Genomic DNA, 13,300 nt, shown 5'->3' with positions numbered 1-13,300 from the left:
GTTTCTTGAACGCCACGAGACTGCGGGTTGGGATTCGGGCGTGCCTCCTGCTGTGGGAGCTGAGCCGGCTGTGCGCCTGGAGACCGCCCATCGGTTTCCTCATGGCGCTGCGAACGCTAACCCACAGGGACGCCCCAGTTGGCTGCGTGGCGGGACGAAATTCTCGAAAGCCAGGACGCTTTGTTTGCCGTCTGTGTGAAGTTTGTGTAATCTGTGTGTAGCCTTACTCCACCGTGGAGTGGTAACCTTATTACATTCCCTCCCCGCTCCCCCAGTTGAAGGAGTGAGCTCTAATATTACCAGGAGAATATGGCTACCATCTTAAGTCCACCTGTGGAGCCAGGGGGAGTAATGCCTCCCTGGGCTAAAAACGGAACAAGGAAGAGTCCTTGCCCTCTGTCTGTCTGGGTCTTCCTCAGGTACGACGGACACTGACATGACTGGTTTTAAATATCACATATTGTCTTACTACCTTTTGAATTGGATAGGGTTGTGTCCATTTTACAGAGGAAATCATATATAGTCAGGAGTAGGATTGGGATCTCTGTCTTCCAAGCTCTTGACTGTTGCTGGGAAACAAAGTTTCTCCTTCAGTTTGGGCTATGTGTCTGTATCTAGAAGGTGAGAAAAGAGGAAGTAATCCTCCCCTTCAGCTGGTGAGAAACTCAGCATTTGGCCTAGAGTCATTTTGTTGCGTTCTGAAGCATAAAAGAACACAGAAAGGTTACTTAAAAAATCAAAAACAGCCCGGCTGGCGTGGCTCAGTGTTGTGTCGACCTATGAACCAGCAGGTCACAGTTCCATTCAGGTCAGGGTTTTATGCCTGAATCCCAGTATGGGGCATGCAGGAGGCAGCCAATCAATGATTCTCTCTCATCATTGATGTTTCTATCTCCCTTTCCCTTCCTCTCTGAAATCAATTTTTAAAAAGTAAAAATATTAAAAACAACAACACTAGCACAGTGTGGTTAGCACTGAGTGAATGTTGGCTAAATATTTGTATAAATATAGGTGTAAAGGTCTGCAGCCCATTTTAAAACCTATTGCTTTTTTCCATTCCATGCTAGGATTCTGGGGATGACTTTGCATTTCCATCACCAATGACTCCCCAGTCCTGGTCTGCTGACAGAAATTGAGTTGACTATACCTGTTCTGCCTCTACTATCTCTGACTTCAAGATGTCCATATATTGTCCTGTTTTCTTCAGTCATCTGTAAAGGTATGTCTCCTAAATCTCTCATTTTTTCATGACTTTGTTATATCAGAGCACAGGTTTTTTGTCTTTTATACCAGTTATATCCCATCATCGAGGAGATGGGGGTGATGTGGCGTAAGACACAGGCTGTTAACAGATAACTCCAGATGAAGAGCATGCGAATTGTTTGTTGTATACTTTGTTTCAACTTTTGGTAGGTTTGAAATGTTTCAAAATAAAAAGTTGGGGGTGAATGGGAGGACAGAAGCTTTCAAGAGCAGCAGGCCTGGCGTTTAAAACCAAATTCTGCGGGAACCGATTTGGCTCAGTGGATAGAGCGTCGGCCTGTGGACTGGAAGGTCCCGGGTTCGATTCTGGTCAAGGGCATGTACCTTGGTTGCAGGCACATCCCTGGTAGGGGCTGTGCAGGAGGCAGCTGGTCGATGTTTCTCTCTCATCAATGTTTCTAGCTCTCTATCCCTATCCCTTCCTCTCTGTAAAAAAATCAATAAGATATATTAATAAATAAATAAAATTATTTTTAAAAATAAAACCAAATTCTGCCCTTCACTAATTGTGACCATTGGACAAGTGTTCTAACCTCTCAGCCTGGTTTCTGCCTCTGTGAAATGTGGGTACTAAAGTATCTCCCTCATAAGTTGTTATGAGAATGAAATAAGACAATGTATATGAAGTGCTTGGCTAGGTACCTGACGACTGGAAAGCGGACAGTTGTCATTCTCCACCTACCTGAAATCTGCAGGACTGAGGTAAATGGAAGTTATTTCAAGACCCTATGATAACATGGATAGTCCCTCTCAACTTCATTTCAGTCAGGTTGCCCTCCCAGTAACACTCCTTCCTACCATTTGGCCAAACTCCCAGCCTTGTGGCCACATTGCTCTCCAAGGAGGACCAGCCCATCACCTGTCTTCCTACGGCCTTCCTTCAAATTGCGTCCTCCAGCCTGCTGTGCTGCCCCCAAACTCATGGCCTGAGATGGAGAGCTATGCATCTTATGGATGGCTCTGTTCATCTGAAAACCACTCAAGCCAGAGCATCACTTAAATAACTCAGCACCAGAAGTGCTCTTGGCAGGACACAGCATTGCACTGTTTCCACTAGGTTGCTACTTACTTTGTGTGATATTCTTCAAAGAGTCACATTGATTACACTGTGGCCCTTGTTACTGTTAATTCCCAGGATAGCAGGTGTTACAATTCCTTTTTTTCATACCTGCTGTTATAACTTCTCTTCTCCAGACTCTTAACCTCTCATTATGCCTATTTCGTGTGCCCCTTCTTTAATATATATATATATATATATATATATATATATATATATATATATATATATATATATTTTAATTGATTTCAGAGAGAAAGGGAGAAGGAGAGATAGAAACATCAATGATGAGAGAGAATCATTGATCGACTGCCTCCTGCATGACCCCTACTGGGGATCGAGCCTGCAACCCGGGCACGTGGCCTTAGCTGGAATCAAACCTGGGACTCTTCATTCCTCAGGCTAATGCCCTATCCACTGAGCAAAACCAGCCAGGGCTGGTGTACCCCTTCTGATCATCCTAAACATTTCACCATTTCTAAACATGCCCTGCCCTTCAAGCTGACTGGCTTTTTCCTTGTGTATGGAATGCCCTTCACTGTTTTCAGCTAGCAAATTTCTTCCATCTGCACTTCAGCTCAACGTCACCTGTCCAGGACACTTCCTGTTCTACGCTTCAAGTGACTCATTTCTTCCCTGTACTCCCACCATGCTTGATTCATACTTCTCTCCTTCCCTAGACTCTGTGTTCTTGGAGAACAGGAACTGTGTCCTCTCCATCTTTGTGCCCCTAGCACCCAACCTAATACCAGGCTTGCGCTGGGCCTTGACAAATATTTCTTTTAAAATATATATATTTCAGTTGATTTCAGAGAGGAAGGGAGGGGGAAAGAGAAACATCAGTGATGAGAGAGAATCATTGATTGGCTGCCTCCTGCACACCCTCTACTGGGGATTGAGTCTGCAACCCAGGCCTGTGCCCTGACCAGAAATGGAACTGTGACCTCCTGAGGAGGTTAACGCTCAATCACTGAGCTACACAAGCCAGGCTGACAAATATTTCTTGAATGTCATCTTTGTATAATAAGGGCCTGGGGCTCTCTTTAGAGTCAGTGTGAGACATTGAAAAACTGTCCAGATTCTCCTTTTTTTTTAGTTCTTTTTTTTAAATATATTTTATTGATTTCTTACAGAGAGGAAGGGAGAGAGATAGAGAGCCAGAAACGTCGATGAAAGAGAAACATCGACCACTTGCCTCTTGCACACCCCCTACTGGGGATGTGCCCGCAACCGGAAGGTACATGCCCTTGACCGGAATCGAACCCGGGACCTTTCAGTCCGCAGACTGACGCTCTACTTCTGCCGCTGAGCCAAAACGGTTTCAGCAACTTTGTAAGTCATGTTACTGAAACTGTATCTTTTTTTTTTCCTCCGGAGGATTTCTCTCCCCCCCTCCCCCCCCTCCTTGATATTTAGAGAGAGTAGAAGGAAAGGAGAGAAAGAAAGAAAAACATCAATGGCCGAAACTAGTTTGGCTCAGCAGTAGAGTGTCAGTCTGCGGACTGAAAGGTCCCGGGTTCGATTCCGGTCAAGGGCATGTACATTGGTTGCGGGCACATCCCCGGTAGGGGGTGTGCAGGAGGCAGCTGGTCGATGTGTCTCTCTCATCGATGTTTCTGGCTCTCTATCTCTCTCCCTTCCTCTCTCTAAAAAATCAATAAATTAAAAAAAGAAAGAAAAGAAAAACATCAATGTGAGAGACACATCAATTGGTTGTCTCCTGCATGTGCCCTGACTGGGATCTGGGATCAAACCTGCAACCCAGGTACATGCCATTGACTGGGAATCGAACCCACAACCCTTTGGTGTGTGGGCCAATGATCTACCACTGAGAAACACTGTCCAGGGCTGAAACTGTGCTTATTTTATAAGGGACTCTCCTCTAGCCTGACATTTCCAGCATGCTTCCAAGTGTATAATCATTATTTGACATGTTACCTAGTTGTGCACGAGAACTAATCATACTTCCTAATGGGACAGTGTAGGTTATGGTCCAGCTCTTACCAATAATTGCTCTCATGTGTCCACTCAGGAGCACCACCCTTTCATCCCCTTTCTGCCTTAACACACCAGAGCATATCACAGAGGAATGTCAGCATGGCGGGGCTGCTAAGGGTGAAGGTCTGTCACCTGTCCACCTGGCCTTGCCTCTGGAACCAAGCACCTGCAGAGTGCTCAGCAAACAGGTGCTTCCTGGCTTAGTTTCAGATCAACATGTGCCTAAGTTTCCTGCAGCTGCCTAGTTGACACATGTGCCTGGCCCAAGGGAGCTGGGGAGCATGGAAATGTACCTGCTGGTGATGGTCTCACATAGAAGTATTTATGATGAAATTGCCTGGAGAACAGTTGTCTGTGCTTGAGTCTATGACTTAGAAGACTAAATGGTAGTGATTAACAGCATTTGAGTTCCATATATTATTTTAATGCAGCCTGACTAATCTGACATTAGAAGTTATGTAATCTTTTTTTATTAATAAACTCTTATTGTTCATATTATTACAAAAGTTCCTCATTTTTTCCCCCTCCACCAGGTTCCTACCCCACCCTCTGCCCCTTCCCCACCCCCCATTGTCCTCATCCATAGGTGCACAGTTTATGTTCAGTCTCTTCCCACTCCTGTTATGTAATCTTTAAAAAATATATTTTTTATTGATTTCAGAGAGGAAGGGAGAGAGGAGATAGAAACCTCAATGATGAGAGAGAATCATTGATCAGCTGCCTCTTGCAAACCTCCTACTGGGAATTGAGCCCGCAACCTGGGCATGTGCCCTGACCAGGAATCGAACCGTGATCTCCTGATTCATAGATTGATTGCTTAACCATTGAGCCACACCAGCCAGGCAGAAGTTATATAATCTTTTCCCTTAGTTTCTTCCTTGTAAAACAGAGATGATAAAACCACATTATAAATTATTGTGGGAAATTCATGAGATGGTGTTTTTAAAGTGTTTCATACAGGCTTAGACAAAATAGGGACTTAGTAAATGAAAGCTGCTATTTATTATTAGACACTTTTACCTTTTTGCAGATGGAATTTCTATGTCACGGAGGCCAGCTGGTCAGTATTCTAAGTTGGCTTCTGAAATCAGAGGTCAGGGCAAGGCTTTATGCTGCCAAGCCTCTCTCCTTACTCAATATACTCTCTGACATACAAATCTCATCCTCTATGCAACACCCAAACTTCACAAACCATTTCTTAGTATTTCTTTGGGTTCTGGAATTTGCTAAGCCCATGAATTCCTTTTTTGTTATTGTTGTTGTTGTTGTTAATCCTCACCCAAGGATATTTTTCCATTGACTTTTTTTTTTTTTTTTTTTTTAGAGAGATTGGGTGGGAGGGGGAGAGACAGAGAGGGAAACCTTCATGTGAGAGAGACACATCAATTGGTTGCCTCCTGGCACATGCCAGGGATCAAGCCCGCAATGGAAGTGCGTGCCTTGACTGGAAACAAACCTGGGACTTTTCTGTCCATGGGCTGCCGCTCTGCCCAGTGAGCCAGACTGGCTAGGGCCGTGAATTCCTTTTTAAAACATTAAAGCTGAACAGGTCCTCAGACATCATCTCATCCAAATCACTACTTATTTTACAGACTGCTAAGGATGCTGAGCCCTGAAGAGATGAGCCATGCCTAGTGTCACACGTGTAGTGGGTGACAGAGCTGGAGCCAGAACCAGGTTTCCAGGTGCGGTGCCCTCCTCTCTCTGATACATGTAGCCGTCCCTCCTAGAGTCATGCTCGCAGTGGCTCAAGCTATGCCTTCCCTTGGTCTTAACGTTCCCCAAGCCACTTTGCTCCTTTCTGAGTAGCCAGCTATTTCCTTCCCTTGGTGACAGCCAGCACTTCCAGGTAACTTGACAGGGGCCCAAATATAGCTCTTTATGGGGAGACTGGTGGTGGGTCAGGAGACAAACTGTGGGACACATGCTGATGCCATCGCCCAGGGACCCCAGCACCAATCCCTGGCAGAGTTTTACTCTTAACCTTCCAAACAGCCAAACCCACCCTCATCTTGGGGAACACTGAATTTTAATTATATATTTTTAATTCTTACCTGAGGACATGCTTTTGTTGAGAGAGAAAGAGAGGGAGAGAAATATCAATGTGAGAATCTTGCATTCACCCCCAACAGGGATTGAACCTGCAACCTGGGCATGTGCCCTGACCAGGAACTAAACCTGCAACCTTTTGGCGTTGCCAGAATGCTCAAACCAACGGAGCAACGCTAGCCAGGGCAGAACACTGAATTTTAAAGAGAATTGAGACTAGACTCTTTCCACAGTTTTGCTGTAGTTCTCCTTTTACAGATAAAGAAACTGAGACTCATAGAGGTTAAGGAACAGGCTCAAGTTCATTCAGCTATTAAAGATGATTTCAATTAGGTCTCTGAATTTGGTGAGTGGTTAGGGATATATCTGTAAAATGGGAACTGGAGGACTTATAAAATAGGTTGCACCCTGGCTAATTTGGCTCAGTGGGTAGAGCGTTGGTCCTCAGATTGACAGGTCCCCGGTTCAACTCTGGTCAAGGGCACATACCTTGGTTGCAGGCTTGATCCCCAGCCCTGGTTAGAGCATGCAGAAGGCAATCGATGTGTCTCTCTCACATCTATATTTCTCTCTCTGTCTCTCCCCATCCTTTCTGCTCTCTCTAAAAATCAATGAAAACATGCAGAAACCGGTTTGGCTCAGCGGTAGAGCGTCAGTCTGCGGACTGAAAGGTCCCAGGTTCGATTCCTGTCAAGGGCATGTACATTGGTTTGCGGGCACATCCCCGATAGGGGGTGTGCAAGAGGCAGCTGGTCGATGTTTCTCTCTCATCGACATTTCTAGCTCTCTATCTCTCTCCCATCCTCCTCTCTGTAAAATATCAATAAAATATATTTTTTTAAAAATCAATGAAAACATATCCTCCGGTGAAAATCAACATCAACAACAAAACGTTGCATTGAGGATTAGATGAGCTCATGAAGGTGAAAGTGCCAAGAGAAGAGTAGCTTGAGAAAAGGAACCATCTTATTCATCTCTGCATCCCCAGGGACTGGAACATTGTTGGTAATCGATACACTTTTAAAATACACCTGTGAATGTATAAATTAATAAATGACTGAATGAGAGGTGCCTAGAATGCAAGAGGTTTTCAATAAATGCTTTTTCCCCTCCCTTTCTCTGGAGGGTGACGGCTGTATTTGCCATCTCTGTGCCTGGCACTTGCTAGGCCCTGATGAGTGTATGTAGGTGGGATGAGTGACTCTCAGGAGCACTGAGCCTTCGAGGTAATAGGGAAATGCATGCCTTTTTCAGCTGCAAGCAGCGGCTGGTACTTCGAGCTCCAGGGAATGGCATGCTACCTTAGCCAGGGCTTCCCTTCACTGCAGGGTGAGTGCCACCCACTTTTCATGCTGACCCTAGCATGACCCTAGCACCATAGTTACCCTGAACTCAGTGTCGGGCCCAGCTGCACACACCAGGGGAGGACAGTGGCAAAGCCTTTGAGCAGAGGATGTATTCTGCCCACTCAGATTTAGCTTCATTCCATTCTTCCATCCCACCTCTCTTTATCTTCTTGGGATTTCAAATGTCATTCCCCTGTTTCTCTTTTTTTAATTTAATTTTATTGATTTTCTTACAGAGAGGAAGGGAGAGGCATAGAGAGCTAGAAACATCGATGAGAGAGAAACATCGACCAGCTGCCTCCTGCACACCTCCTACTGGGGATGTGCCCACAACCAAGGTATATGCCCTTGACCAGAATCAAATGTGGGACCTTTCAGTCTGCAGACCGATGCTCTATCCACTGAGCCAAACCGGTTTCGGCAATTCCCGTTTTGCTGCGTGAGTTTTTGAGTGTCCACAAGAGTGCCTGGCACATAGTAGGTGTTCAGTAAACATTGGTGGAATGAGTAAGTGAGTAAGTGAAAACAGGACCAAAGGAAGAGACAGGCTGACTGATGCATGTCTGTTTATTGGCACAGGGTCCTACAGGGCCAAGACCACACCCTCCCCACCCTCTTTTCTGCAAAAATAAACTCTGTCCTTTCCTCTCCCTGTTCTGCTTTCCGGCTTGGTCCGGGAAGACTCAGTCTTCCCCTAAGAGTTGTGCCGCCATACACAGGAATTAGCATCCCCTACACATACACACTCCCACCCTGAGCCCCGGGAACCAGGAGGCAGCAGGGAGCCTGCAGAGGCCCTCAGGCTCCCACTAGGAGCCGAGTCCAGTTGGTCTGTCAGTGAGGGTTGGCAGCAGTGTGGAAGCAGCAGTATGAGGAGCATGAGGTGGAGGGCGGCCCCTGAGGGGGTGCTAAAGGAGCTAAGTCCACTCCCACATGAGCATCGTGTGAGCCTCCAGAAGAAGCGTGGAAGACACACCACCCAGGCCCCGCGTTGTCAGAGTGCAGCAGGCACGGCAGGCCCCATGGCCGTCAAGCGAGTGAGCTCGGGGCTAGAAAAGCCGACTCCCTCCTGGGGGAGCTGGTGCCCCGCACCCCCACCCAGGCCTCCTTCAGGCAAGGTGACATGGAAGGATGTCACGGTGAGTGGTGGGGGCTCTGCTGGAGGCAGGGGCACCCCCAAAGCAGAGGCACAATGTGGTGGTTGAGCAGGGACTGGGACTCGTCACCTGTGGTGTGTGGAGGGGCTAGACCGAGTCTAGCTGGCATTTGCCTTCTCCAAACTCCAGAGCAAACAGCCTTGCCGGGCGAGCTGCGCCAGGCCCTAGCAACAGCTGGCCGTTCCCCCCCAGACCCAGGTCTACCACACTTCACACAGCTGCCCCGGGTTCATGGGGGAGCCGACAGGGCAGCCGAAGTGCCGCAGGAAGTCACGGGAGTTGGAGAGAGTGCCCAGCACACGGAAGCGGGCAGGGCTGTGGGGGTCGGTCACCAGCCCCTCGTGAGAGCTCTCGGGTGTGCGGACCGAGCACCACACCTGCGGGCCAGGACAGACACGGGGACATACGGTGTCTAATGTGGGCAAGGTCACAGACGGGGCTGCAGCCGAGCCATCCAGGGACACAAACCACCACTGCACTGCCCCTCAGCTCAGGAGGCCTCAGGGACACAGGCGGGAGGTGGGGGTGGGTGGTAGTGGAGGGGGTTCAGCCAGCATTAGCTCCAACCCCTGGCTATCCGCTGTAAGGGCGGGGACTGCACCCTCTCCCCCAAATTCCTTGAAGGCCCTTCAAAGCTGTCCTGGAAATGGGGTTGCTGCATCTGAGGGGAAGAAGCCCACCCCCTAGCGGCTGCCTGCTGCAGTGCAAAGTGCCTTGAGGAGACCCTGCCTGAGTCACACTCTGCCGCTTACTTTCTTCCCGGGTAGCCCCTGATGAGCCACTTTGTCCCCGAGCTTAAGTTTCCTCCGCCACTGCCACCTCACAGTTCATGGTGAGGATCAGTGCTGCTGCCCACCTGTCCCCCTCAAGCAGGCCAGCCCTGCCCTTTGAGATCTGCAGATGCCTCCTGAAGGATCCTCTCTCCTCGGGCTTCCTCTCAGGCTTTGGTGCGTCCCAGCCAAGAGGCCTCCCCAGACCACCTTCCACCCCCCAACTTTGGCCCCAATTCCCACATGCCCCAGACTTCCAAAGACACACCCAGGAAGAAATGGGAGAGGGGCAGACCCCAGACCTCCCAGGAGAGCAATACCTGGGCAAATCCCACAAAGAAGAGCTGGTGGTTGGTGAGTCCCACGGCTGGCAGCTGCTTCTCCTCACCATTCCTTCTCAGCCATGCCTTGTAGGCCTGGGGTTGGACACAGGAGCGGTAAGTTCCACCAGGGCCTTCCCATCCCCTCCACCCAGCTCTCTTCCGCCCCAGGGTGGGCCTCAGCCCCTGGAGGGCCGGCCAGGCACTCACATTGTAGGCAGCCTTAAGCCCTCCGTTGTCAGCAATGTTCTCCCCCAGCGTCTGGCGGCCGTTGAGCTTCTCCCCGTTGACGCGGTACTGGCTGTACTGCTCCTCCATGCAGGCCGTGTGGTTCTGGAAGGCTGCCAGTGACTCATTCTGCCACCACGGCCGCAGGTTCCCTTCCTTGTCATACTCACGCCCTGAGGAGAAGGAACCTTTGCACTCCACTGAGACCCGAGCTCAGCCTTTGGGGTCAGGAGCTTCCCTCTGCTCGACCTGCTCCCAACATCTCAAGGTCTTGCAGGAGCCACCGGGAATTCTAGGCCAAAGGGAACAACCCCATGGGCCTCTACCTTGGTCATCAAAGGCATGCGTCAACTCGTGGCCCATCACCACGCCGATGCCACCGAAGTTCAGGGCCCTGGTAGGTGAGGAATGCTGAGTGAAGACACGGTAGGGGGATTTCTGGATCCTACCTCCAGCCCCGCTCCCAGCCCACCCACAGGCCCAGGCCCCAAGCCCCAGCCCCTCCCGCCTCACACACACTTGGGGTGGTTGCGGGCATAGAAGGGGGCCTGCAGGATGCCAGCAGGGAAGACAATTTCATTCTTGGTTGGAAGGTAGTAGGCATTCACTGTCTGGGGGGTCATGCTCCACCTGGGGGAGGGGGAAGGAGAGGGAGAGGCTTAGTCTCCTGACGCCCTCGATGCTCCTCCCAGCCCAGCAGCCTTGACCTACCTGCAGCAAGGACCTTGTGTCTTGGTTTGGACCAGTTTTGCCCATCCCCCCAAGCCCTGGGAACCCCCCCCCCCCCACTTCTCTTGCTGCCCCAACTGCCTACAGCCCTCCGTTCTCACTGTTCCCGGGCGGGAGGCTTTCGGAGCTGGTCAGCCATCACTTTGGCAGTGAAGTTATACAAATTCAGCATGTTCTGGAAGAAGGAATCTTCAGAGACTTCATACTATGGGAATGGTGAGAAGGAGAAAGCAAGCAAGAGAGGTAAAAGTTCCAGCTTAGCTACTAATTAGCACCTCTCTGAGCCTCAGTTTCTTCAACCATAAAATATCTAGTAAGTAATAAACACCAATATTTGAAGAGCATTTATGAACGGTGCTTTTTCTTTTTCTTTTTTTTTTTTAACATAGTCCCTCCTTTTGTTCTCACAAGAACCCTATGAGGTAGGTACTTATAGGACCCCATTTTACAGATGGAGAACTGAGGCTCAGAGAGGTTATACAACTTGTCCAAGGTTAAACAGAGGTAGAAACAGGATTTGAGTCAGGTTTGACTGCAAATCCCTGCCGGTTAACACTGCATTCTACCAACGTGAAGCCTGCAGCCTAGCACAGAGCCAGCACTTGAGCAATGTAGGTTGCCTGCATTGCCTCTGAAAGGAACTAACAAGCACCTCTTTCCCTCTTAGTGCTTGAGCTCCTATTGAGCCCAGGGAACAGTGCCCCGCATGCGGCTGAAGTTCAGAACTGATGGGCAGAGGTACTTACCCCATCATACACATCATCCAGCTCTTTAGGCTCCAGGATGAAGTCCGGGAAGCCGATCATATCGTAGATGGCATCTGCCTGAAGAGTCCAGGTTACGGGTTTCCTTCCCCAGGCTCCCATAAAACTGTCTTCTCCATCCCCACCTCAAGGTGGCGCCCCAACCCCGGCCACAGCTTACTTTCTCTTTGGCTGCCTGGCGGGTCTTCTCATCCATCCAAACCAGCTGTCCCAGGGCCTCCTCGAAGGCGTCTCGAATCTCGCTAATCATCCCCTCCGCCTGGGAGGGAAGGGACACGAGTCTGCCTCCCACTCGCAGTAATGAATCCTCTCTCCCCCGTCCGCCTGGTGTCCCATCCCTGTCCTTCCTGGGGAGCGTGTGGGAGTGCCCAAATTCCTGAACTAAGGCTGAGCATCTGGGGAGGATGAGAAGGAAAGATACTGGGATTGTGGATGGCTTTTGTTCAAATTAATCAAAAATTTAACTGAAAATTGAATTAATATTAAATTTAATATGGCGCATTGATTTTTATCTGATTACGAAGAGAAAGCATTGGTAGCAGAAAATTTAGAAAACTGAGGAGAATTGAAGAAGAAAATAGACCACTTATAATCCCTCACTCAGAGACAACTTCATTTAACATTTGATTATCTACTTATAGTGTCTTTCCATATATATAATGGAATTATATATATATATATATATATATATATATATATTGTATATATATATATATATATGTATGTATATTGCAACTTCTTTTTCACTTAAAAAATATATCATCAGTTTTAATGCAACCTCATAGTCCATCCTAACCACAGTTTATTTTTCCATTCTCCTATGATTAGACATTAAAGCTGTTTTCATTCTCTTATTATAAACAACACTGCCATAAACATCCTTGTAGATAATACTTTCAGCACATTCATTATCATCTTTTAATAAAAAATAAAGTCCTGGTCGGTGGTTCAGTGATTAGACCTTCATCCTGTGAAAGGAAGTGTCAAGAGTTCGATTTCTGGTCAGGGCACACCCAGGTTGCAGGTTCGATTCCCAGTTGGGGCTCCTACATGAGGCAACCGATCAATGTTTCCCTTTCACATTAATGTTTCTCTCACTCCCTCTCCCTACCTCTTTCAAATCAATGAAAAGCAATCCTCAGGTGAAAAAAAATAAGTAAATAAATAAATATTGGGGTTTTTTTTCTTATTAAACAGGTAACATAAACTCATTATAGGAAATTTGGGAAATGCAGAGAACTTTCAAGGACAAAAGGAACCCGTCATAATCCCAAACCCAAAATAATCGCTGTTAACTTGTTCATGAATTTCCTTCCATTTTTTCCTATAGGTACTCACAAACATGAACAGTGAGTTTTAACTAAAACAAGGGGTGGAGTTAGAGGAAACTTGAAGACTCACGAATTCCTTGCTTTGCCGGTCAAATGAGGCCTTCACAAAGAGGGAGCCCAACGCGAAGCCAAGGGCATCGTCCGTGCTGGAGATGCAGGTCTGCCACCTTGGTATGCAGGACTGAAAGGGACAGAGGGCCAGGCCCCCCAGAGATGGCTCTGTCCTCCAGGCTGTCTCTGGGTCAGCCCCTCTTAGCCCTGGACCATGGAGGCCTGGGTTTGGATGCC

General features: G+C 48.2%; 1 protein-coding gene across 5 annotated transcripts in view; it reads right to left on the bottom strand.

Annotated features, from left to right (window-relative positions):
- Nucleotides 1–8,262: 8,262 nt before the first annotated feature.
- The window catches only part of LOC118722596 (endothelin-converting enzyme 2), a 35,868-nt gene continuing 30,830 nt past the window's right edge, over nucleotides 8,263–13,300 (bottom strand). For 4 of the 5 annotated variants that reach the window (XM_036444276.2, XM_036444272.2, XM_036444271.2 and 1 more), the window contains 9 exons: nucleotides 13,083–13,193; nucleotides 11,842–11,940; nucleotides 11,664–11,741; nucleotides 11,019–11,122; nucleotides 10,708–10,818; nucleotides 10,515–10,582; nucleotides 10,171–10,361; nucleotides 9,961–10,056; nucleotides 8,263–9,247 (listed from right to left, as the gene is read on the bottom strand). In XM_036444276.2, the coding sequence (XP_036300169.1) occupies nucleotides 9,071–9,247; nucleotides 9,961–10,056; nucleotides 10,171–10,361; nucleotides 10,515–10,582; nucleotides 10,708–10,818; nucleotides 11,019–11,122; nucleotides 11,664–11,741; nucleotides 11,842–11,940; nucleotides 13,083–13,193 (1,035 nt within the window). In that variant the 3' untranslated portion in view covers nucleotides 8,263–9,070. The other variant, XM_036444274.2, reaches the window with a different exon arrangement.

Source organism: Pipistrellus kuhlii, unplaced genomic scaffold (genome assembly GCF_014108245.1).
Source record: "Pipistrellus kuhlii isolate mPipKuh1 unplaced genomic scaffold, mPipKuh1.p scaffold_m20_p_2, whole genome shotgun sequence".
Classification (NCBI taxonomy): domain Eukaryota; kingdom Metazoa; phylum Chordata; class Mammalia; order Chiroptera; family Vespertilionidae; genus Pipistrellus; species Pipistrellus kuhlii.
The sequence above is the reverse complement of the archived record's forward strand: the minus strand, read 5'-3'. Positions and strand labels throughout refer to the sequence as shown.